General features: G+C 40.3%; 1 protein-coding gene across 2 annotated transcripts in view; it reads left to right on the plus strand.

Annotated features, from left to right (window-relative positions):
* fam219aa (family with sequence similarity 219 member Aa) overlaps positions 1 to 16,823 on the plus strand; it is an 89,077-nt gene extending 72,254 nt beyond the window's left edge. The window contains exons 4-6 of one of the 2 annotated variants that reach the window (XM_038790654.1): positions 2,038 to 2,118; positions 4,767 to 4,821; positions 9,281 to 16,823. In XM_038790654.1, the coding sequence (XP_038646582.1) occupies positions 2,038 to 2,118; positions 4,767 to 4,821; positions 9,281 to 9,436 (292 nt within the window). In that variant the 3' untranslated portion in view covers positions 9,437 to 16,823. The remainder of the gene's footprint in view (positions 1 to 2,037; positions 2,119 to 4,766; positions 4,822 to 9,280) is intronic. The other variant, XM_038790655.1, reaches the window with a different exon arrangement.
* The last annotated feature ends 6,087 nt before the right edge of the window (positions 16,824 to 22,910 follow it).

Genomic DNA, 22,910 nt, shown 5'->3' on the forward strand with positions numbered 1-22,910 from the left:
GCTTGGAGCTTTAAATTTACGATTTGAATATAAGGTGCAATCAGCTAGTCATTAATTATCTCGAGTTATAGTTATTACAGCACAGCAGAAAGCCTCTTGTCCATTAAGTCTGTGCTGAGACTCTGTAGAGTAATCCAGTCAGTCCCATTCCCCCGTTTTATCCCCACAGCCCTGCAAGTTTAGTTCCCTCGTATGCCTGTACAATTTCCTTTTGAAATCATTTGTTGTCATTTGTCTTGAGGAAAAATATATTCTTCCAAGCTTAAAGATGGATCCAAGTTGAAACATGATTAATATGTTTTGTTTTCTCCAGAGGCAAAAAAGCAATGTTTTGCCTGAACTCTTTAGCTCAATGTTTCTTAGCAAAAACACTTAGGCAAACTCTCGGCCTCTTCTTTCAGTGATCTAAGAAAAAAAGAAAATAAACACTGGAAACCATGGAGTAAAGAAGTTGTGTCCTGGGTTGTAGGGCACAGGACAGAGGATCCAAAGACAACCAACTGAGCATAGCATGTTCATTATTTTATGTAATACCCATGGGCAAGGTTAATTGGATGGCAGCTGATATTTTTGTTTCACGTGTTCAGCTGTTATGAAACGATGCAACTTAATGCTTGCCTCCAGCATCAAATCATCAATCTCTCCAAAAGTCAAACATGCACTTGAAGAAGTACAACTGCCAAATTTACAGATGATCATTCAGGGCACAGGGGCATAATTGTTGCCCTCCTGGGACAACATTATTGTATAAATGATAGAGAACAATGTGAACCAGCTGCCATGAATGGAAGATGCTCAGGCTATTTAAAGGAGCAACTGGCCCTGCTGAACTCAAAAATGTATCTCTGAAATAGAACCAAATTTGTAATCGTGACAGAGCCTAGCATATTATACTCCTGCTTGGAAAAATTAGCCATGTGAAACTTTGTTTTCCTAGCATCCTTTGCTGGACGCCATTTTAGGTAGCCACAGCCTTATAGGGCAGAAATACATGGGAGTAATCTATACATGGGCTCTGGCTGGGTTGAATTGTCTTTGCCCATTTTGAATTTCTCTGTACTTTTGAACTGTATCCTGCCTTTGAAAAGGGACTTAACCACAACATGGGCCAAATGGAGAAGGCAGCAGAGGACTCGATGGGCCGACTGGCCTCCTTCTGCACTGTAAATTCTATGTAATCATTGTAATGGTTAGAAAACGCACTAACACTAAAATAGAAAAATAAGTTTGCAAGAGCAGATCTGGTAAGAAAAGTCTAGTTTAAATGTTTTTTGGGGAATCAAGTTATTGGAGAAACGTTACATTCCAATATGAGAAAATTCTGTTCAATGCACAATTTATACAGTTTAATCAAAGTATCTATGCCGAATTGTGGTTGCAGTGGTTTACGTATTCTCTAGTGTTTATGGCTCTCGATTAGAATTAATATCTGGTATATGGCAGTAATAATCAGACCCATTTCGGGCAGCATGGTAGCATAGTGGTTAGCACAATTGCTTCACAGCTCCACGGCCCCAGGTTCAATTCCTGGCTTGGTTCACTGATTGTGCAGAGTCTGCATGTTCTCCCTGTGTGCGAGAGAGTTTCCTCTGGGTGCTCCGGTTTCCTCCCACAGTCCAAAGATGTGCAGGTTAGGTTGACTGGCCTTGCTAAATTACCCTTCGTGTCCAAAATTGCCCTTAATGTTGGGTGGGGTTACTGGGTTATGGGGATAGAATGGAGGTGTGGGCTTGGGTAAGGTGCTCTTTCCAAGAGCTGGTGCAGACTTGATGGGCCGAATGGCCTCCTGTACTGTAAATTCTATAATTCTAGGATTTCAACTATTATTTCATAAACCTGCTTTATTTTCCACAAGTCACAGCTCAAATGTTTTCAATTTGTTTCTTTAATATGTAATGACCTTGCAATTAAGTCGAAATGGATTGTAAATGACGACTGGAAGCTGCTGCATGAGTGTACAATTTGCTGTATGTGGAGACATTTATTTGACAAAATGTTCAAAAATAAGTTGAATTCTAAATTATAATTTTGTTGCAGGCTGGTTGTACCAAACAAAGGATATTCCTCCCTAGATCAAAGCCCAGATGAAAAACCTTTGGTTGCTTTGGATACTGACAGGTATGGTGTAGATATATATGTTCTCACTGTTTTTTAAAAATATTTCTTCAAAATTTAAAAAAAAAAACAATCAACTTTTAAGACTTGGAGATCCTGTGCTAATGTTCAAGGACTGAGCCATTCATCACCAAATCTGACTCAACCACATCAAATTCTACTGGACCTTTCTTTCCTTTGCAAAGGTCATCTAGGACCACTCTCGGGTCATCCTATGAACAAAGATAACCATTTCCTTAAACTCCTTTGACCTGGCCCTTTCATTCCACAAGAAGTTCATAAATTTATTTGCCTCCAAGCTGGGGATCTTAGTTCAGTTTCTCCTTCCTTTTACTACTGAGCAATAACTTTCTGCTTGAACCTAATTTTACTAATTTCTTACTCCTCTTCCACCACTGTCTCCAAACGTATCTAATCTATAAGACCCACCTGCTTTCCTCAACCCCATACCCGTGGAATTCCTGTCTATCCAACTTCCCCTTCCTGGCTCTTATAACAGCAGATGTTGTAAATAGTTCCCTCTCCTTAGCCACTTTGTTTTCAAAACCATTATCACTTCCTTTTTTCGCCTTTCCCAAGGCTTTTGTGAATGTGAGGCTGTCTCCAAAACCAATGCCCCATCTTAACTTGCTTCTACCTGTTTGACTGTGTTCATTCAGGTTTCTAATTTTCCAAGTCAGGATGGTGTGGGGTTAGGAAAAGAACGTGGAAGTGGTGGTGTTCACGTTCACCTTCGCTTGGTCTTTTAGCCAGTTGAGGTTACAGGTTTGGTAGCTGCTGTTGAAGGAGCCTGGGCGAGTTGCAGCAGTGCATCATATGAATAGTGTCCACTGGAACCACAGTGTGGAGGTGGTGAAAGAGGTGCCAAGTACACTCTATTGTCCTGGAGGTGTTGAATCCTGAAGTTATTGGAAACTCACTCATCCAGGCAAGTGGAAAGTATTCCATCACATTCTTGTGCCTCGTGGATGGTGGGAAGATTTTGGAAGTCACTGGTTGACTTCCAAAATGCCACAGAATGCCCAGTCTCCGACCTGCTGTTGTAGCCACAGTGTTTATGCAGCTAGTCCAGTAAAGTCAATGGTAGCTACCTGTTGTTTGCTTTCTTGCACATCTGATTATAGTTAGAGCATTTCTAGAAATGTCTTCACCATCCATTACTCCATTGTTAGTTCTGGAGCACCCAGAGGTAAGTCATTTTTTCTCTGATGTGGAGATGCCAGCGTTGGACTGGAGTGGGCACAGTAAGAAGTCTTACAGTACCAGGTTAAAGTCAACAAGTTTATTTGGAGTCGTGAGATTTCGGAACGTAGCTCCTTCATCAGGTGATCTTTTCTCTCATCTGCAAACTATTCCTAATGACTTCATCAGCTATCATGGGATTAGCTTCCACCAATGGCACCTAGTTCTTTCATCACCTGTCTTGTCTTAACCCTTCCACTTTCATTGTTCATCTGCCATCAAGTTTGAATAAACTAAAACTTTTTCCATCTTAATTGTAGATGCCAAAATTATTGACTTGATTGTTGTCACAAACTCCATGCTGGCAACTATCACAGACTTAGGCTATTTGTAACTTCAACAACCCGTTTGATTCAGGGCTAAGTTTATTAAAGTTGCTTTTTAAAAGATTTACTTTCCTTCAAGCAGAAGTAAATATTTGCGTTTTCTTAGATTTAAAATATGCCTTTCGGTTGTGATTTACAGAACAGAAGGAGGTCATTCAGCCCATACTAGCTCCCAAAAGATTTACTCAGCTAGTCTCATTCTCCATCTCCGTAGCCCTCAAAATTATCACTTTCAAATGTGTATCCAGCTCTCTTTTGAAACCTTCTATGGAATCCACCTCCACCACACTTGCATTCCAAACCCAACATTTCTAAGTAAAGCGGTTTCTCCTCATCTCACTCCTAGATCTGTTGCTGACCATCTTGAAATTGTGACCCCTCGTCACTGACCTGCCAACTAGTGGAAACGTCTCTAGAATATAGCTTTGGAGCATAACTTTGGAAAGAATCTATTTACCAGGAGTTAATAAAAAAAAAACACCCAAACATCATTGTAACGTTTGCCATATCCCTTCACCAGTGGGGGTGACTGATCCTTCCCTATTAGCTCAGGTAATTACTATGGTAGCAACTATTACAACATTTCTAATCTTTCCATTAATAATTTTTAAAAATCCTAACAGATCTTTCTAAAATTGTACAGATTTAACATCATAGACAGTTATAGCCATTAAACATTTATTGTTTAGCTCCAAATTTCAATTCTAATTGGACAGATACCTAAGAGTCAAGCCAAGACTTGGTTTTAATGATAGGTAAAATTTAAAAAGACCACTGTGATTTTGGGGTATTGTTCTATCCCCTCTACAAAATATAAGTTAAACTTACTCAGCTACTTTTGTGAAATTAATTTATCTTTGTAAAATCTGTTTAAGATGTCATCTTGCCATTGTATATCATCCATCTGTTTTCTAAAAAGCGACATTGCTTAAACAAAATTAAACTAATCTCTTTAACTAATTGCCTCTTACTTTAAAGATAAAATTCTGCATGGCATTAAATCTAGTAGAAACTAAAATATTTTAGAGAGTCCTGAAGATCTGTTTTTAATATAAAGTAAAACCTATTTCCATTTCATTGCAGTGATGATGATTTTGACATGTCACGGTACTCTTCGTCAGGTTATTCTTCAGCTGAGGTGAGTTATTTGTATAGATGTTAGCTTATTTAGGCAAAAGAAAGGAAAAGGGTGATGAAAATTAATGGCAACCAGTGCTGTTGGATTTCATATAAATGTGTTTTAACAGTCGGATCTTTGATTCTGTCTTCAAGGATGTTCTTAGTGTCTAACACCATGTAATCCCTACTGTTGCAGTCAGTTTGCTTTTTGAGGCTTTTTAAATCTGACTATCTTTGGTGCTGCTCAGTCCTAATTTGTATGTTCAGGTGTCCAGTTGACATCTCGTCTGTCGTTTGACAACTTGGTATTTTACTCTTTGCCCCTGGTGGGCTGTTTCACAACTCGTTAATCTACTCCCATCCGACCTGCTGCAATAGCTTTGCAATTTCTGTTGCTGCTCCCAGTGTCAGTAGATTACAGCAAAGACTTTTTCACATATTTATTAGTAAATGTAACACCAGGGAGTTGAAGGTCTGACTGCCCCAACCTACCTTCCCTGACCACCAGAAAGAATGAGGAAAAAAAACAAAACTCCCACCCGGTACAAATTAAAATAAAAAACTTGCATTTATATACTTTCTTAGCACAGGTTTTGGATATCCCAACATGTTTCTCATACAGTGCATTTCCGCAAGTGTTCCCAAACTGGAGCCTGCGGACTCTGAGATCCATGAAGGACCTCTGGGGTTCTGTGAAGCTAGCAGTCACTACATTACCAGTAAAGGGTGGATAGAACGCACATACATTTTAAAAATTAGAGAAATCAAATGGGCCAGTCAGCGGAACACCTCTCGGATCACTGAATGCCGATAAACTGACTTGTCAGCTGGTCAGAATCCAGTGCTCCGAGAGGTCTTATTCCATCTCACTGATGCTGGGCAGAAGAGCCCACGGCCAACATCGAGGCCAAGGTGAGGCAGGCAGGAGCCAAATTTTCCAGAAGCTGGGTGGTGACATCTGAGCCTCGAGAAAGGAGCTGATGTGGCTCGGCCCTCTGGAAAGAAGTGGTACTGCTCGGGCCTCTGGAAAGCAGCTGATGTGGCTCGGCCACTGGAAAGGAGTGGTGCGGCTCGGGCCTCTGGAAAGGAGTGGCGCGGCTCGGGCCTCTGGAAAAGAGCGGCACATCCTGGGCCTCGGGGCGGCAGGGGTACGCTGCGGCAGACGCCTCGGGGAGGGAAAAAGGCAAAGGTTAAGATACATGTATTTTTTAATCTGAGAACTTTTTTCATTCTTGCCAGAATAGTATATGCATAGATGTTGCTAGAAAATACTTCTTTACATTCAATTTTTGTGATTGTGCCTTTGGGAAAACCTGCATTACTGTCTAGCTACTGTCACGTAGGCGATAGACATAAAAAAGGAGGGGTAAATGTTTTAGAGACAACAAGGAAAAATGATTAATAGAGTGAAGTTTAAAGTATCTCATTAGAGAGAGAGAGATCTACTGTAACAAAACAACGTATTGAGATGGGCAAAGAACTGCAGGAGAGTCAAGATTTTTGAGGAAGAGGAGGCAGGAATGAAGAGGTCCAATCATCTGCTTGATATTGAAATGACTCATTAAATAGAATTTAAATTCAGTCAAAATATAGCAATCTAAGGGCAGCACAGTGGCGCAGTAGGTTAGCCCTGCAGCCTCACGATGCTGAGGTCCCAGGTTCGATCCCGGCTCTGGGTCACTGTCCGTGTGGAGTTTGCACATTCTCCCCGTGTATGCGTGGGTTTCGCCCCCACAGCATAAAAATGTGCAGGGTAGGTGGATTGGCCACACTAAATTGCCCCCTAATTGGAAAAAATAATTGGGCACTCTAAATTTATTTTTTTTAAATATAGCAATCTGGAATGCACTGTGTTGTACGTTCCATTTAAAACAACCAGACCATCAGAATAGCTTCTCCTGGTAGGTACATCTTTCATTACTTCAGTTAGTTCCCATCTTCCCAAACCTTGGCTACCTTGCGCCACCATTCTGTCAACTAAGCTTGGATTACTTTGGATTTTCTTTGAATTTCACTTCAGTTGTAACACCAACAGAATGCTTCCAAGATTCTCCAACATCAAAACCAAAGCAAATTCAACAACTTGAATATAAATTATATGGAAGTCCTATGGCTAAGAGGACTTCAAGCAGATGAATTCTAAATTAAATCAAATGATTTATGAGCTCCTGACAGCCTTATCAAAGGACCCAGAGATACCAGTAGAATGGAAACAGACCACTGTGGCTTCTTGTACATTAAAGAACATTTGACAACATTTGAAGTATCAACCTAATTGATGAAAGCTACCATGGATTCAGAAAGGAAAGATCGTGCCCAACCAACCTCCAACTCCTTTTACACGAAACATTTTCCACAAGTTCAAGAAGGGTTTTGACCAGAGGAGGAAAGGATAAATTACTTCCCATGGCAGAGTGTTTGGTAACCAGAGGATGTAGATTTTAAAGTAATTGGCAAAAGAGCCAGAGATGAGATGAGGGTTTTTTTGAATGCAAGGCACTGTGATCTGGAATGTACTACCTGAAATGTTACGATCAGGAGGATTGGGGGGCTATCCATTCAAACAATAATTTTTGCTCTCACCATCTGTGCATTAGCAAAAGGATGTTTTTATTTGTTTTCTTTTTAATAAGTAACGGCTTATTGGAAAGACTATATACTTTCACCTGCCCAGTGGTGGCGACCTCTCAAAGTGAAATAGGCAGAGGTAAATTCTGAGATTAATCGGTTTGCAGGCGACAAAACGTACAGCAGAGGCAGGGCAACTTGGGCCAGTTGATTAATATTATCAGGTGACAAGGTATTAACCTGTTCATCGAGCTAGAGTCTTGGGTCAGTTGACCTTATCGCTCCACAATATTTTCAATAAGGGAGTTTATTCTTTGAGGCTGGGGTTTGCAGTCCTCAGCTTGTCTGTTAATAGCTCCTCGGAAATAATGAAGTGTTGCATTTCCAAAACTGCAGAGTTGCTTTTGTCCTGGTGACACTCAGACGCTTGCTCACAGACAGGGGGTCAGCCATCTTAATGAACGTTGTTCTGCTGAAATGTCTAGTTTAAAATTGAGAAATAGCAATGATATATGTTTGTAAAAACAGTGTTAAATTCTGTTCCAAAAGATTCAGCAGTACTTTCAAAGGGACATTGAATAAATAGTTGAAGGTGAAAGAATTGCAGGATAGTAGAAAAAGAGCAGAGGAGTGAGACTAGTTGATAGCACTCACTGAACAGCCTCAATTAGCTGAATAGCCTCCGTTGTAAGATAAGTTGTACAAAAGGTCGCTGTCATCCTAACTTTCTTATTAAAAGTTAAATGTTACAAAGATCCAAACAAGCCATTTAACACAAAGTGGAGTATTGCTACTTTTGTGTAGCCTGCATTATAATCATGATTTACAGTAAAACATTGCACTACCCAGTTTGAAAGCCTCTGCAATTGGTAAGCTGACATTCTTGGGTCTTCTCTTCCTATAAAATTTCAAACTTCCCACCACCACAGACATGGGGCTGGATTCTCCGCACCCCGACGCCGAAATCGTGGCCGGTGCGGGGGCAGGAGATTCCAGTTTGATACAGAAATTGGGAAGGGTGCCAGTTCGCCAATTTTCCGCGCACCGAAAAGCGGTGTCACTGGAGAGTACGTAGCGCCACCTGGGGCCAGTGCCAGAGGCCCACTCCGACATTCTCCGCCCCTGATCGGCCGAAGTGCCGACGCCGTGGATCTAACCCGGTCCAGCTAGTCGGGATACTCGTGTGGCGGCTGTGGACTCCGTCTGCGGCCGCCCTGGTCGGGGGCGTGCATATCGGAGGCCAGGGGAGCCTTGATGTTCGTGCGGGGGTTGAGGGGCCTCTGACCCGCATGTGCGGCCTCTGACCCGGAAATGCGGGGGGCTGTATCTGCAGCAAAAGCTGCGAGATTTACTCCGGGCCCCTGTTAGACCCCTGCAGGGCTATGAATCCAGGATTTTCAGGAGTAAAACCCCGCGGTTTTGACGCTGGCATGGGGACACAGTCCCAATAATGGAGAATCCAGCCCGTGGTTTCCATTTGTGAGTAGGTGATATTGATATGTAGTTGTAACCTTTCTTTGTACCTGGCTGTCAAATAACACCCCCTTAATGTAGGAGTCTTTTTTGTCCATTTGAAGCAATCTTTCTAATCTGTCACTCGTGTTCTATAGATCTTTGTTTGCAGATTGTTGTCCTTTTTCCCCCATTCATTTTAAGTATTGTTAATAAAGATATTTTATGAGCATTGCTTGCTTTTCTTGATGCGAAACAGAAGTTGTTTTGTATAAATCTAAACTGTTCGTAAAAATTCTTTTTTTTTGCATATTAACTTGGACGATTTGGGGACAATTTACTATCCTGATCCATTTTTTTCTTGCTTTTGTCTGAAGATGCTGCAGTGTTAACAGTAGTATTTCCACATAGTGAGGATAATTTCAACTAAGTTCCTGATAGTTTTTCTCTCTTTATAGCAGATTAACCAAGACTTGAATATCCAGCTCCTGAAGGATGGTTATCGGTTAGATGAAATTCCAGATGACGAAGACCTGGATCTTATTCCCCCAAAATCAGTCAATCCCACCTGCATGTGTTGCCAGGCCACCTCCACCACTTGCAATGTTCAATAATGTGACTGACGCTTTCCACTGTAATTGTAAAACTAACAGCCATTGCTTCCTCCTATGGTAGGACATGCACTTTGTGTCCGTGTTTCAAAACAAAGCAGACCATCATTGTGGCATTCATAAGTGGATGTGAATGCAGTGTTGAATTTGTGTGTGATAGAAGGTGACAATTAATCCTGCTGCTTAGCAGTGGTTGTATTGTGTAATCCTGGTTTATTTTTTCCCATCTGCTTTTTGGGATGGGGTGGGGGAAGGGAGGAAACAGAATCCTACTTCAGGCATGATTCAAAGCTCTACCATGAACTGGAAGCAAAACCCAGCAGTTCTGTCTACCAATATTTGGCTGTTATATTTGAAGGGTACTAATTTATCTTTGTATACTTGTTTACCATTGCATTTGGAGCCAATGATATTTAACCTAAAAGTGAGTTTTTTAAGCATTAAAATCTCATTGTCGCTCTAATTTATATCAGGTTAATATTTTGTTCGAGGTTTCTAGCTTCTTCATTGACATTCAGAATTTGATAACACTAGCATAGCTTCTTTGTTAGATTTTACATATTGACCCAAATTCTGATGAGTGAAACCAAAGTACGCTACATTGTAGTGTACACAAGTTTTGAGCTATTCTTGTAAATATGGGGTCTTCTATTTAATGTTTTCTTCCCTTGAAATGTTTTCCTTTTTGAAAAGAGAAAAATATTTCCGTTTGTTTGGTCAGTGTTTTTCTTTTGTTTAGAAATAAATCCTGGAAATGGGGTGCGTATGAGACTTGTAGGGTTTTGGGGGGCAGATTGGTGTTCCATTTGTTTGTGAGAAAGTGTGGTTGCATACAAATCTCCCCAAAGGTGGTTGGTTTTGAATCCTCATTTAAAGGATTGTCGGAGATTTGGCAAAAGAAAACTGAGTGAACGATTCATTGCAAGTTTACTATTAGAAATGGGCAGAGGTGCAAAAATGGGTAGTGTATGGAAAACACATGGGAAATGGGGTTGAAATGTGTTTTGGTATTCTGCCCTTGAAACCTATAACAATTAATAAAATTATAGGGATGGTTGTAGTTATGATATGGCAATATTTAAAAGTTGTTTAAATTATATCTTCAAATTTTAGGCAGTTTAATTCCAGGAAACCTGGTTGAAGTCTATGTTCTGCTCATTCTCAACTAGACATTTAATTTTTAATTGGTACAAACCAATGCATGCACTTGGCCAATTAAGTTCTAATCATTATAGACTATGTGCCAATTGAGTAGAAAATGTGTTATTTTAAAATCTCCCGATATATTGTCACTAGAGATGCTCTTTAAGCAGGTAAGAGTTCCCGTGCAACTCAATGGGCTGTCACTGTAACTTGGCTGATGGACACATTTACTTTGCTGAAAAAGGTTTTTGCACAACCCTATTTCTTAATCCACCTTTCCTTCCGTGCACACCTCCCAAGACAAAGCACTGAGCCTATCAAATAACCAAGCCAATGGTTAGAAAAGTGCAAATGTTAGTAATTGAGACAAATTCAAATCTGGTCCTTCAAAGATGGCCTAATACTCCTATCACAAAAAATAGATGGTCACCTTGAACAATCCTTTTGAGCCAAAAGCATAATGAATGAAAATTCTTAATGTTACTAATTTACTTATCATATTTAACAGTGCAAATATTTCAATCAGAATAACAAGTTCATAAATATTGAGCTGGGAATCTAGTCTGAATAACTTGCTGTCTGGTTCAAAAGCTCATGGTTGTTGACCACTTTAGTTTATGTATTTATGTATATATAAAGAAACTAAGCATTAATATATTTTATTCACATGCCACCTGTATTTAAGTTGGACCAAAATTAAGGGAATAATACTAATGTATTTCTACCCAGCTTTGGTGGGTATTAATATGAAGAGGAAATCTGAGTTTGTTATAACATTAGAATGAAGGATTTTTGGCATATTGAACTTCACGTTTTTATGGTGCAAGACCCAAGTCAAGTTGTGCAATTTAAGCAGTAAATTGTATGCTCAGTGTGCTGCTACCCAAAGCATCAATGAATCCAGAGCAGAAGTTATTAATGACCTCTTACCCACGCCCCTCCTTCACGATCTTTCTGTGAAATTGATTATTGCTAATTGTTGTTTCAATATCACAATGTTGTATTGTGTATGTTCCGGTATGCACGTGTCCTGCGCTAACACTCCATGCAAACAAGGCGACTTGTCTGAATAACCTGGTCTTTGCCTTCCAAGTTGATGCTGCTGTTTGTTAAAGCTTTCAATTAGCAAAATACCTTATTCCAATAAATGTGACCCTGTTGCACTATGACCATTTTAATGCGAATATGTTCACCGTGTCTAGGAGTTTTGTCTTGTCTTGTGACCTTATTGAAAATATACAAATGTTTAAAGTGCATATTGCTTATTTAACAAACCTTATTTGGACCAATTCAAGTTAACGTTAGCTTCTACAAATGTTCCACTTTGTTGCATTTAAAAAGCAAACTGGGTATAGGAAATCTGGAATAAAACAGAATTCTGATGAAATACAAATCTGCATCATTTGAATAAGAAAACACAGATTAATGCTTTAGTATTGATTAGAGGTCTTGCCCTAAAAGTTACCGAATTGTTTTCTATTTCAGTGCATAGAAATTGTAGTGTAGAAGGAGGCATTTGGCCTATTCAGCTGCATAACGTTTTAATCTAAATCCATTTCCTTGCCCTTTTTCCATGTCTTGTTTCTTCCTCAACAAAAACTTATCCAATTCCTTTTAATTTATAAGTCTCGACCTCAATGGCCAGCTGCAGTGACGAATATCGTATTTAATCCCCTACTGTTATGAAAATAATACTTCTAATTTTCCCCCTTATTATTCTTGTGATAATCTGTAGCTTGAGCCAACTCTCAGAAGGTGCTACTCATGTAATCTCATTTTCCTGCCCGTCTCGATATTTTTACAGATAATGTTTAATAAATTACATTTTATTAAACAAAAAACTTTTATGGTCTCTGCTTCACCACTTTTGGCACAGATGTTAATATTCCTCTTCTTAAAAATAATTAACTTTTTCTGCACTTTATCCAACTTCCTACCCATGCTGTCCTTTTAATATCACGTTCTCCTTCAAACTTTTAATATTAATTCCCTGAGCTTTCATTCCGATACAACTTTCAAGCATTTTTTCAAAGCTATAAACTGATTCCTATTGAGTTATAGTAAATCTTCAAACCACAGATGATCATCAGATTATGATCTTAGTTCATTAGTTCTCCTAATTTTTGCTCTGCTAAAGTAATGTTAATTCCCACTGTGTTGTCTGGTTCCTTGTCTGATATCCAGTCTTCGATGTAACACTATTTCCTCCAGTTAAACTTGTACTACCAAAGAGACTGCAAGCATTGTCTTTGACCCCTGCCACATATTGCACACCTTCGCCATCTATTCAGTTTCCTTCCTGCCTAATGTGTCAAGCTGAGCAAGTTGTTTTCCATGGATTTTCACTCACGAGGCAAGTAGCATGAGTCAGCAAATTTCCAGGCTTGCCACTCCCATCTTTGGATCCTCGGTCCGGCGGAGGGATGGGTCCAGGATGGAGTAAGGCCTATAGCATAGGATGCAGATTGCAGGTGGACCCAGGCTGTTTAAAAATGGGACTTGGTTCTAGTTTGCTTATGGTTTAGGTCCGGTGACCCCCAACCACTCCCCATGCCCAATCTATGCCAATTCATGCCCCTACCTATTCCAGTGATCCCTGATACTCACCATGCCAACTCATGCTAGTCCACCCAGCACCCTTGACTCTCAGACCCTCCATGCCAACTCACCCTATCCAGCTTGGGAAGACCTTGGGAGACATCTGAGATTAAATAAAGGTCTACGTAGCTATTTCACCTTTACTTTAATAAAAGTACACTCTCATTCCTTAAAGCCTATGATGAACTGAACTGATCTCTTCACACACCTTCTCTACTGAGTAGTACTACACTCTATATGCTTCAATGAATTTACATTGTATATTTGTGTATGTACTGTGGGGTTTTTTTTTCATGTTCGGAATGATCTATGTGGACTGTATGCAGAACAATACTTTTCACTATTTTGGTACACGTGACAATAAATCAATCAATCAAAACTTTTACATATCAAGTGCTTAATTGCTTAAAAACAAACTCATAATCCCACATCAAAGACAGCTAATCTTTAATAACCACTTTGAGCTGTCCATCAAACTGTGAACCTGAAACCCCCATGCTGAGGTAATCATAGATTGTAGAAAGCAACGGATCATTCCTAGAGAACCCTTGGGGTACTGTCAACAAAAAACAATTAAACCGCTAGAACAGAGTTTTCTTTTACCTTGCTGAATATAGTTTGCATTTTTTTAGTGTTGGGGATTTAATAACTTCACAGTTTGACAATTCTACAAACCTTGCCCTCCCTTCAAGAGGATTTCATCTACTTTCAAAATTCACAGCTCCCACACTGTAGCTTAAGGCCTTGGTGGGGTCTGTTTGAACTCCGCACTGGAATTGGTCGGAAATGGGTGCAGGGCTCCCACATCTGGGTCCTGCTAGCCGTTTTTAAAGGATCTCAACCTTTCCTGCGATAATAAGACCTCTGTACCCTATTGTATCTCGAGCTGAACGTCTGACCCCATGTACTTTTCCATCGCAAAGACTTTATGACATCACATCCCACAACCAATCTGGCCTCCCCAGCCCACCTGCCAATGAAACTCCCATTGCTACCTTATTCCATCCAACCTCAACTATTTCAATGTCTTCTGCTTTGCATAAGTTTCAACCCACCCAAATCTCAGCTGTCCATATCCTATCCGCAGTCTTGCTCGCCCATCTCCCCTGTGCTTGTTGATCTGTAATGGTTCCCCCATTATGTTTCCGATTTTGAATTCTCATCCTTGCGTTTTAATCCCATCACGACCTAACTTCTCCCTTCTCTGTAACCAACTACAAACCCAAACACTCCATTTTTCCAAATTGTGATTTGTGTATTTTCACTCTCCAACCCTCATCTACTTTCTTGACTCCACCATTGGTGACATTCAGCCAAGCTGTCTAATCCCCATGGAATTCTGTCCTTAACCCCCTGCCTCACCATCTCTCCTTTAAGACCTTCCATAAACTTCATCAATTTGGCCAAGTTTTTTGTCACCCCTCTTGATATCTCTTGTGTCTTGTTTTTTTTATTGGGTCACCTTGGAATGTTTTTATTCCATTATATAAATGTAAGTTCTAATTGTTTTGTTCAGACTTGACGATGGCTCCTTGCTTTTCTATTCTGTTCCCCAATGTATAAAACCCCAAATCCTGTTTGTGATGCTTTCTGCATTTCCACATTTAAAGAGCTTGTATTTGTTCCCTTGGATCTTGCTCATCCACTTTTCTATTAATAGTTTTTCTGTTTTCCAAAAATGTACTGCTTAACATTACTCAGCCACCCACATTACTCAGCCACCCACACCGCTTGCTGCGTGTTTCCAACATCTTTTACTTTATGATTTGCAAGCTGTGTTGATGGCAAGTAATTTGTACATTACAGGAATGGGATTTGGACCCTTAAAACTGAACATTAGACAAAAGAAATTGAAATAAACCATTCCAGTTATTGGCCACATTTATAAAGTATCAATACTGCAATGTTCAAGTCATCTAAATTATTCAATTGAAATTCACAATTATAAAAAAATGTATAAATGAGTACAGTCTGGATTTCTGGACATGTTAGTTGCATGATTTCTTAATGTGACAAAGATAGCATCATGTGTTAGAATAAAAGCAAAACATTTTAGGAGTACTGAAAAGGGAAATCTCTATCCGTCATAGATTTTAATGTATGTGGAAGATTGGTTGCTATAATGTAGGTGATCCTTTTACAAAGCAAAACAAAAATGTCTACAGAAGTATAGCGCAGTGAAACTGGCATATTAATGTTTCAATTTGTGACCCTTATATAAATGTTAGTAGACAGTTTGGTGCAGACAGCATATTTTAATTATTGTGCCAAAATTCCAGTTTGCTATACATGATGCCATAACATTAAGTTTAAGATGATCTCCGCAGCACATTTTCTGTTTTGTAATAGTAGATACACAGCAATATACCAATGCCTGAAAGAGAAAAAGATTAGTTTCAGGTGAAGGCCCTTTATCTGTCAATGGGCTGCAATCCAAAATATTATCCTGTCTTTTGCCTTCAGGAATTGATGGATGTTTCGTTTATGGGTAGGGTGTTCTGTTTTTATTTCATTTTTCACCATTTGCAATTTCTTTTAGTTATCTTTTGTGTTGTGGATAAGGTATATATAATCAATATCCCCTTGAGCATGAGCATTTGAAATGCCTAGTGTATATAAAATAAGCTATTCAGCTAGCTCTGCATTAATAAGAAACAATTTTGCAGCAAACAGTAAAATTTGTCTGGATAAAATGTTTTAACTCATGAAACTAAAAATGTGCACGGTAATTAGATTTAAAGGAGATAAAAATGAAGCCCTGATTTGAAAGGCTAGACAGTACTTTACCTAGTGTGCTTCAGCAACTTAGTGCTTAGAACCTTGGACTACAGTCGTGTATACAAACTGGCCTGAACTGTAAGTTTCACCATTTGTCCAACCTATACTCTTGTAACATACAAAATAGTCAATTTATTATAACTATTTAGTGAGTGAACTGAACATTTGTGAAGGATTACTTCAGTTTGTGCTTGGGACTTCTTCATTGTCTGCTCTGCTGTGATCGTAAATTATCAGTTAATTTAAAGATGGTTAGCCAGTAATTTAGTCACCTGTGTGTGGGGGTGGGGGGGTTTGCATAAAACTATTTTCTCTGTTGGATGGGGATCCTATTGGTTCCTTGCCTCTTCCTACCGACTATCCAATGACGACTTAACAAATTTCTAGTTTAAAAAAAAGCAGGATTGTAGTGTGGGGGGGGGGGGTTAAATTTGAAGTCCATTGGGGAGTGTTACATTAAATGATTTTTATTTTAAATATTTCTACAAAATTGAGGAACTCCTGTACTATACATTCTTTAAGGATGTTTTGTGGTCAATATTGGCAGCATCACAAGTGGAAGCTATGAATCCCATACATGGTGGCCATTGTCTGTTTCCATGGGAGAACACAGGGAGAACATTTAGCTTCTGTTTTCCAAGTATTTTTTTGATATTCATCAGTCTTTTGCATTGACTTGTTTTGCAAGTAGATAATGCCTTAAATGTTTAGTTCAATATGATTTTTATTTATTATCAAGTGTAATTTATTTCTAACATTTTTGGAAATAGGAATGTGTATAGTTTTTTTTTACATTTACAATGCAGTATTTGACATTGATCATTGTCGTTGTAGTGTAACACATTAATAAAAATGCACATGTGAAACCTGGTATATTGTCTATCTAATTATTCTTGTGACACGTATTGCCTGATTATGTGAAATGTACCTTTACCCTGCTTAGCGTGTTTTCATGTAAACATGCAAAGCTAAAGAAGTGTACCTGCTTGGATCTCCTCCCCCTAAAGATGGAAAGTTTTTTTCTTTCCCCAAGATCCACATTTCCTGATCACATCAGTCCTCTGCCCTATCATCTTGCCACACAGCTGTCCAGTAAGATGTTCTCTTCTCCCCTGTCAAAACAACCATCTACTCTCACCCCTGAACTGAACACCTTCAATAGGTGTTTTATTCTCTTTTTAGTCAGCACGTACTTCCTTGAAAACTGTTTTGCTTGTTTACTTTTCAACCCCAAAATAGATGCTCCTTTTTTTCCTGATACTTGTAGCAGTCACTCTTGTTTCACATCACTCCCCACAGAATCCCAGACTCCAGCAGAAAGAGTATGGTGTGATAAATTAAACTAGGGTCCTTGGATGGGTGCTTTTGGTTTCTGTGGATACTGTATTAACCATTCTGTGGAAAGAGAACTCCGAGCTTTAGCTTTGATCAGGGATCTAGATTCTAATGAACATGCCATGGAGAGAAAAAAATCCTGACCCAGCATTAAGTTACTGCATGCACCGATCTGTGATATCTGGTATTTGGGAGGTCATCCAAATTACATAGCATGGGAAAAGGCCACATCCAAGGAAACTGAAAAATGAGGCAGAAGAATGTCGGAGTATACTTAGCCCTCTTTGTAAGGAGCCAATAAATTACAGCAATCCAAATTTGAGCCCCATTTCTGTCGTTCAGCAAGATCACAGGTTAGGTGGAGTTACGGGGAGTGGGCCTGGGTAGGGTGATCTTTTGGAGGATCGGTGCAGACTCGATGGGTTGAATGGCCTCCTTCTGCAATGTTGAGATTCTATGAATCTTGCGACTGCTCTTGTCAGACCAGAAACATGGAAAGTCCATGCTTCACCTGTTCCAGTTTTGTTTATCTTGGAATGAGTCAGTTCAGTCAGGCACTTTTGGACAATCTTTTGAAGTAGAGACCCAATCTTGCAGCAATTCCACACTCCTATGATATATTGTTGATTTCTATGACCTGGTTGAATCTTTGTGTGCTAGCTGAGGTGAGCAACAGCAGCTAATTAAGCTTTCATTCCTCTTGGCCACAATTATTTTCTGTCGATATGTAGATGGAAGCCAGGATATATAATCTCTCGAGGGTTAATGTAGTAGGCATGGAAATTGGAAATTGACTGCAATGACAAGTTGGTATACCACTGTCCAAACATCTGAATCTGTGAAATAAATTTATTTATGTACTAACAGTCTGGTTTAGCCTGTGAGTGTCTGTGGGATGGTGCTTGGAGCAGGGACCAAATAATGGCTTTGGTCTTTGCAATATTGAACTGGAGGGAGTTAAAACTTATCCAGAACTGGATGTTAGCCAAGCATTTACCAAATTTTACTGTTTCCATTTAACTAACAACGAGAAACATGTTCTTGCAAAACGTTTAAGAGCAAGGATTGGACTGTCCCAGCTATATCCTTGATAAATTGATCAATGGTCTGACTTACTGGGCCTTAATTATTTTTTGCATAATATCCTGCTTACTGAACCCTCTATCTTACTGGGCTTATCATTATTTAACAGTTAGATATTTTAAAAGAAAGTCATTTTTAGGATTATGACCTACCTGCATACACATAAATAAGATTACTTGTTTCATCTCTATGTATTTATGTTTTAATATTGTTCGGTACTCTTTAGGGGAATAAGAAAAATTATTGAAGTGTGACAATATAAGGGATTGAATTGCATCGTCAAGTCATTTATCCTGTCAGCTTCAGTGAACTTGACATCTCAGATTTTATTAAGGTCCTTCAAGCAACACAGCTCAGGAATTGCAAAGGTAATATATGTGTCTCTGTCTGCCTCTGCGCAATGTTTCTCCTTCCCACTCCATCAAAGAAGTAGAAAGAGAGGAGAACAGTAATATGGATTCAATAAACCTGTTTACCATTTTTTCCCCCAATAGCGTTATATAATCAACAGGAGGATTATTTCGAGATTAGTGACTGAAGTTGCTGGCAACAGAGCCTGTTGGAACATGCAGGGTTTCTGCCAACCCATTGCAGACTTTATTTTCTAAATATAAGTTGCAAACAATTTAGAAAAATGATCTATGCAAGTTAAGATGACTGTTTCCTGAAAGAGTATAAAATAGTTGGAAACATTTGCAAACATCTCCACTGGCTGGAGTAATACCTAGCATGAAAAAATTTAGTTGATGGAAACCAATCATCTCAACCCCCCGACAATCACTGCACAAGCAGTGTCCAAGGTCAAAACATCTTCAACTGCTTCAGCAATGATCTTCCAACCGTGAGAAGCTCAGAAGTGAATATGTTTGCTGATAATTGCAGTGTCTTTTCAAAAGTCTTCAGATAATAAAGCAGCTTCTGTCCATGTACAGCAAGCTTTGGACAACTGTAATAACGGGATGGAGGACACAAAGTTGAGGTTTGAGAGCATATTCTGGACAGAGTAGAATCAAAGTTTTCTAAGGATTGGTACCTAGTTTTAAGGAGACAAAATGAATTACAACAGTATTTTTGTGCAGCGAGTGGTTACAATCTGAAATGCAACACTTGAAAGTGATGAAGGCAGAAACTAATGTGGCTTTCAAAAGTAAATTGGATAATCTGAATAATTGCAGGGCAAATGGGGAGAGCAGGACTATTGTTAGTCAGGCCAAATGGCTCCTTTCTGTGCTGTAATCAGGCTTGGATAGGTAAAGGGAAAGTATCATTTATCCCACATATGTGCCCGACAATGACCTTCTCCACTAAGCAATTCAAATCAACTGCGTTTGACAGTCAATGATACTAACCCTATCAACAATGTCCTTAGGATTGACCAGAAGCTAAGGTTAAGCCTAATGCAGCTCAAAGTGGTGCACAGAGCGCACCTGACCAGAACCCAAGTAAGCAGATTCTTCCCGGAGTTGGAGGACAAATGTGAGTGGTGCCAGAGTGGCCCGGCCAATTACACCCACATGTTTTGGGCTTGCTGGCTTCTGGACAGCCTTTTCCGAGGCAATGTCCAAGGTTGTGAGGGTGAAGCCATGCCCAATAGTGGCAATCTTCGGGGTATCGGAGCAGCCAGAGTTACACATGGGGAAGGGGGCCAACACCCTTGCTTTCGCTTCCCTAATCGCACGCAGGAGATTCCTGCTCGGCTGGCGATCGTCAGCACCACCCAAAGCTGCAGACTGGCTCGCTGACCTCTCGTAATTTCTCCACCTGGAGAAGATTAAGTACGCCATCCGGAAAGCTTCCTGGATACTTGGGGGCAGTTCTCCGGCCTCTTCCAAAACCTGTTGAAGGCCAGCAACAAGTAAGTTAAGAAAAAAAAGAGATAGATGAGGAACTAAAGGACTGTGCAGCCCGGGGGGGGGAAGGAAGGTGGGGAAACCACAAAAGAAGAGGAAGGCTGCTGAAGCCAATGGGAGGGGGGGGGGGGGGGGGGGGAGCTTAGACCGATCCAGAGGGCAACAAAATATATACAGTTAGTTAAATGAAGGACAAAATAAACCTCTGTAAAATAAAGTAAATTAGCGTGGGCAAGAAAACTAATGTATATATACACAACTTTCTAAATATGAAGAAAGCCAATAAAAACATTTAGAAAAAAAAAGATTGACGAGAAGCTTATCTAGATCAACAATATGAATACTGTTGCCGCAAGTTGGAGGCTGTGTTCGACAGCAATTAACTCTGATTTCCCCCAAAGCCTCTGGGTGCAGCTCCAAAGAAGCTCACTGCAATCCAAGACTAGCAGTAAGCTTGGATTGCACTGCATCCACTATCTTAAACATTCATTCCCTCCAACACTGGTGTACAATGGCAATAGTGTGTGCCATCACCAAGCTACAGAGCAGCAACTCACCAAGGCTTCTTTGATATTGGTTTCTCAATCCATGTTCTACCACATAGGACGGGTTGAAGGAAGCACCACCTCCAAATTCCCCTCCAACTCTTAACCATCTTATCTATAATTGCCGGTGCCTCAGAAAGGCAGCCAGCATAATTAAGGACCCCACACACCCTGGACATACACAGTTCCACCTTCCATCAGGAAAAATATACCAAAGTTTGACTCGAGAACAGTTTCCTCCCAACTGCCATCAGACTTTTGAATGGACCTACTTCGTGTTAAGTTGATCTTTTCTCTACACCTTGCTATAACTAACATTATATTCTGCAGTCTCTGCTTCCTTCCCTATGTACGGTATGCATTGTTTGTTTGGCATGCAAGAAACAATACTTTTCACTATACTAATACATGTGACAACAATAAATCAAATCATCCAGACATAGTCCTTTGTGCAAAGAAGGTAGCTATTTGGCAGATCAAGTCCACACCAACTCGCTGCCAAGCAATCCAGTCAGTCCCACTCCTGCTTAATCCCCATAGCGTTGCAAGTTCATTTCCTTCAAGTGCACATCCAATATCCTTTTGAGATCATTGATTATTTCTACTTTCAGCACCCTCATGAGTAGCAGGTTCCAGATCATAGCACTTGGTCTATAGAACAAAAGGTTTTTTCTCACATTCCCCCTGTGAACGTGGGGTCCTTGTGCCATCAGCTAATTGGAATTGTTTTTGCCCACGCCTGTTGGGCAGCATGGTAGCACAAGCGGATAACACTGGCTTCACAGCGCCAGGGTCCCAGGTTTGATTCCCCGCTGGGACACAGTCTGTGCGGAGTCTGTACGTTCTCTCTGTGTGGGTTTCCTCCGGGTGCTCCGATTTCCTCCCACAGTCCAAAGATGTGTGGGTTAGGTGGATTGGACATGCTAAATCGCCTTGAGTGACCAAAACGGTTAGGAGGGTTTATTGGGTTACGGGGACAGGGTGGAAGTGAGGGCTTAAGTGGGTCGGTGCAGACTCAATGGGCTGAATGACCTCCTGCTGCACTGTATGCCCTAATATGTTGGCCTTCATTGCAAGAGGTTTCAAGTACAGAAGCAGGGATGTGTTGCTACAATTGAACAGGACCTTGGTGAGGCCACACCTGGAATATTGTGTGCAGTTTTGGTCTCCTCTGAGGAAGGATGTTCTTGCTGTCGAGGGAGTGCAGTGAAGGTTTACCAGACTGATTCCAGGGATGGCAGGACTGTCGTATGAGGAGAGATTGACTAGGTTGGGATTGTTCTTGCTGGAGTTCAGAAGAATGAGGGGGGATCTCATAGAGACTTAGAAAATTCTAACAACTAGACAGGGTAGATGCAGGGAAGATGTTATAGCATAAGAACTAGGAGCCATCTAGTAGGCCATCTGGCCCCTCGAGCCTGCTCCGCCATTCAATGAGATCATGGCTGATCTTTTTTGGACTCAGCTCCACTCTCCGGCCCGAACACCTTAATCTCTTTATTCTTCAAAAAAACTATCTATCTTTATCTTAAAAGCATTTCATGAAGGAGCCTCAACTGCTAGGCTGGGCAAGGAATTCCATAGATTCACAACCCTTTGGGTGAAGAAGTTCCTCCTAAACTCAGTCCTAAATCTACTTCCCCTTATTTTGAGGATTTGCCCCCTAGTTCTGCTTTCACCCGCCAGTGGAAACACCCTGCCCACATCAATCCTATCTATTTCCTTCATAATTTTGTACGTTTCTATAAGATCCCTCCGCATCCTTCTAAATTCCAACGAGTACAGTCCCAGTCTACTCAACCTCTCCTCTTAATCCAACCCCTTCAGCTTTGGGATTAACCTAGTGAATCTCCTCTGCACACCCTCCAGAGCCAGTATGTCCTTTCTCAGCTAAGGAGACCAAAACTGAACACAATACTCCAGGTGTGGCCTCACTAACACCTTATACAATTGCAGCATAACATCCCTAGTCTTAAACCCCATCCCTCTAGCAATGAAGGACAAAACTCCATTTGCCTTCTTAATCACCTGTTGCACCTGTAAACCAACCTTTTTGCGACTCTGTGCACAGCGGCATGTTTTAATATTTTATAATTTAAATAATGATCCCTTTTGCTATTATTCCAACCAAAATGGATAACCTCA

Source organism: Scyliorhinus canicula, chromosome 3 (genome assembly GCF_902713615.1).
Source record: "Scyliorhinus canicula chromosome 3, sScyCan1.1, whole genome shotgun sequence".
Lineage (NCBI taxonomy): Eukaryota > Metazoa > Chordata > Chondrichthyes > Carcharhiniformes > Scyliorhinidae > Scyliorhinus > Scyliorhinus canicula.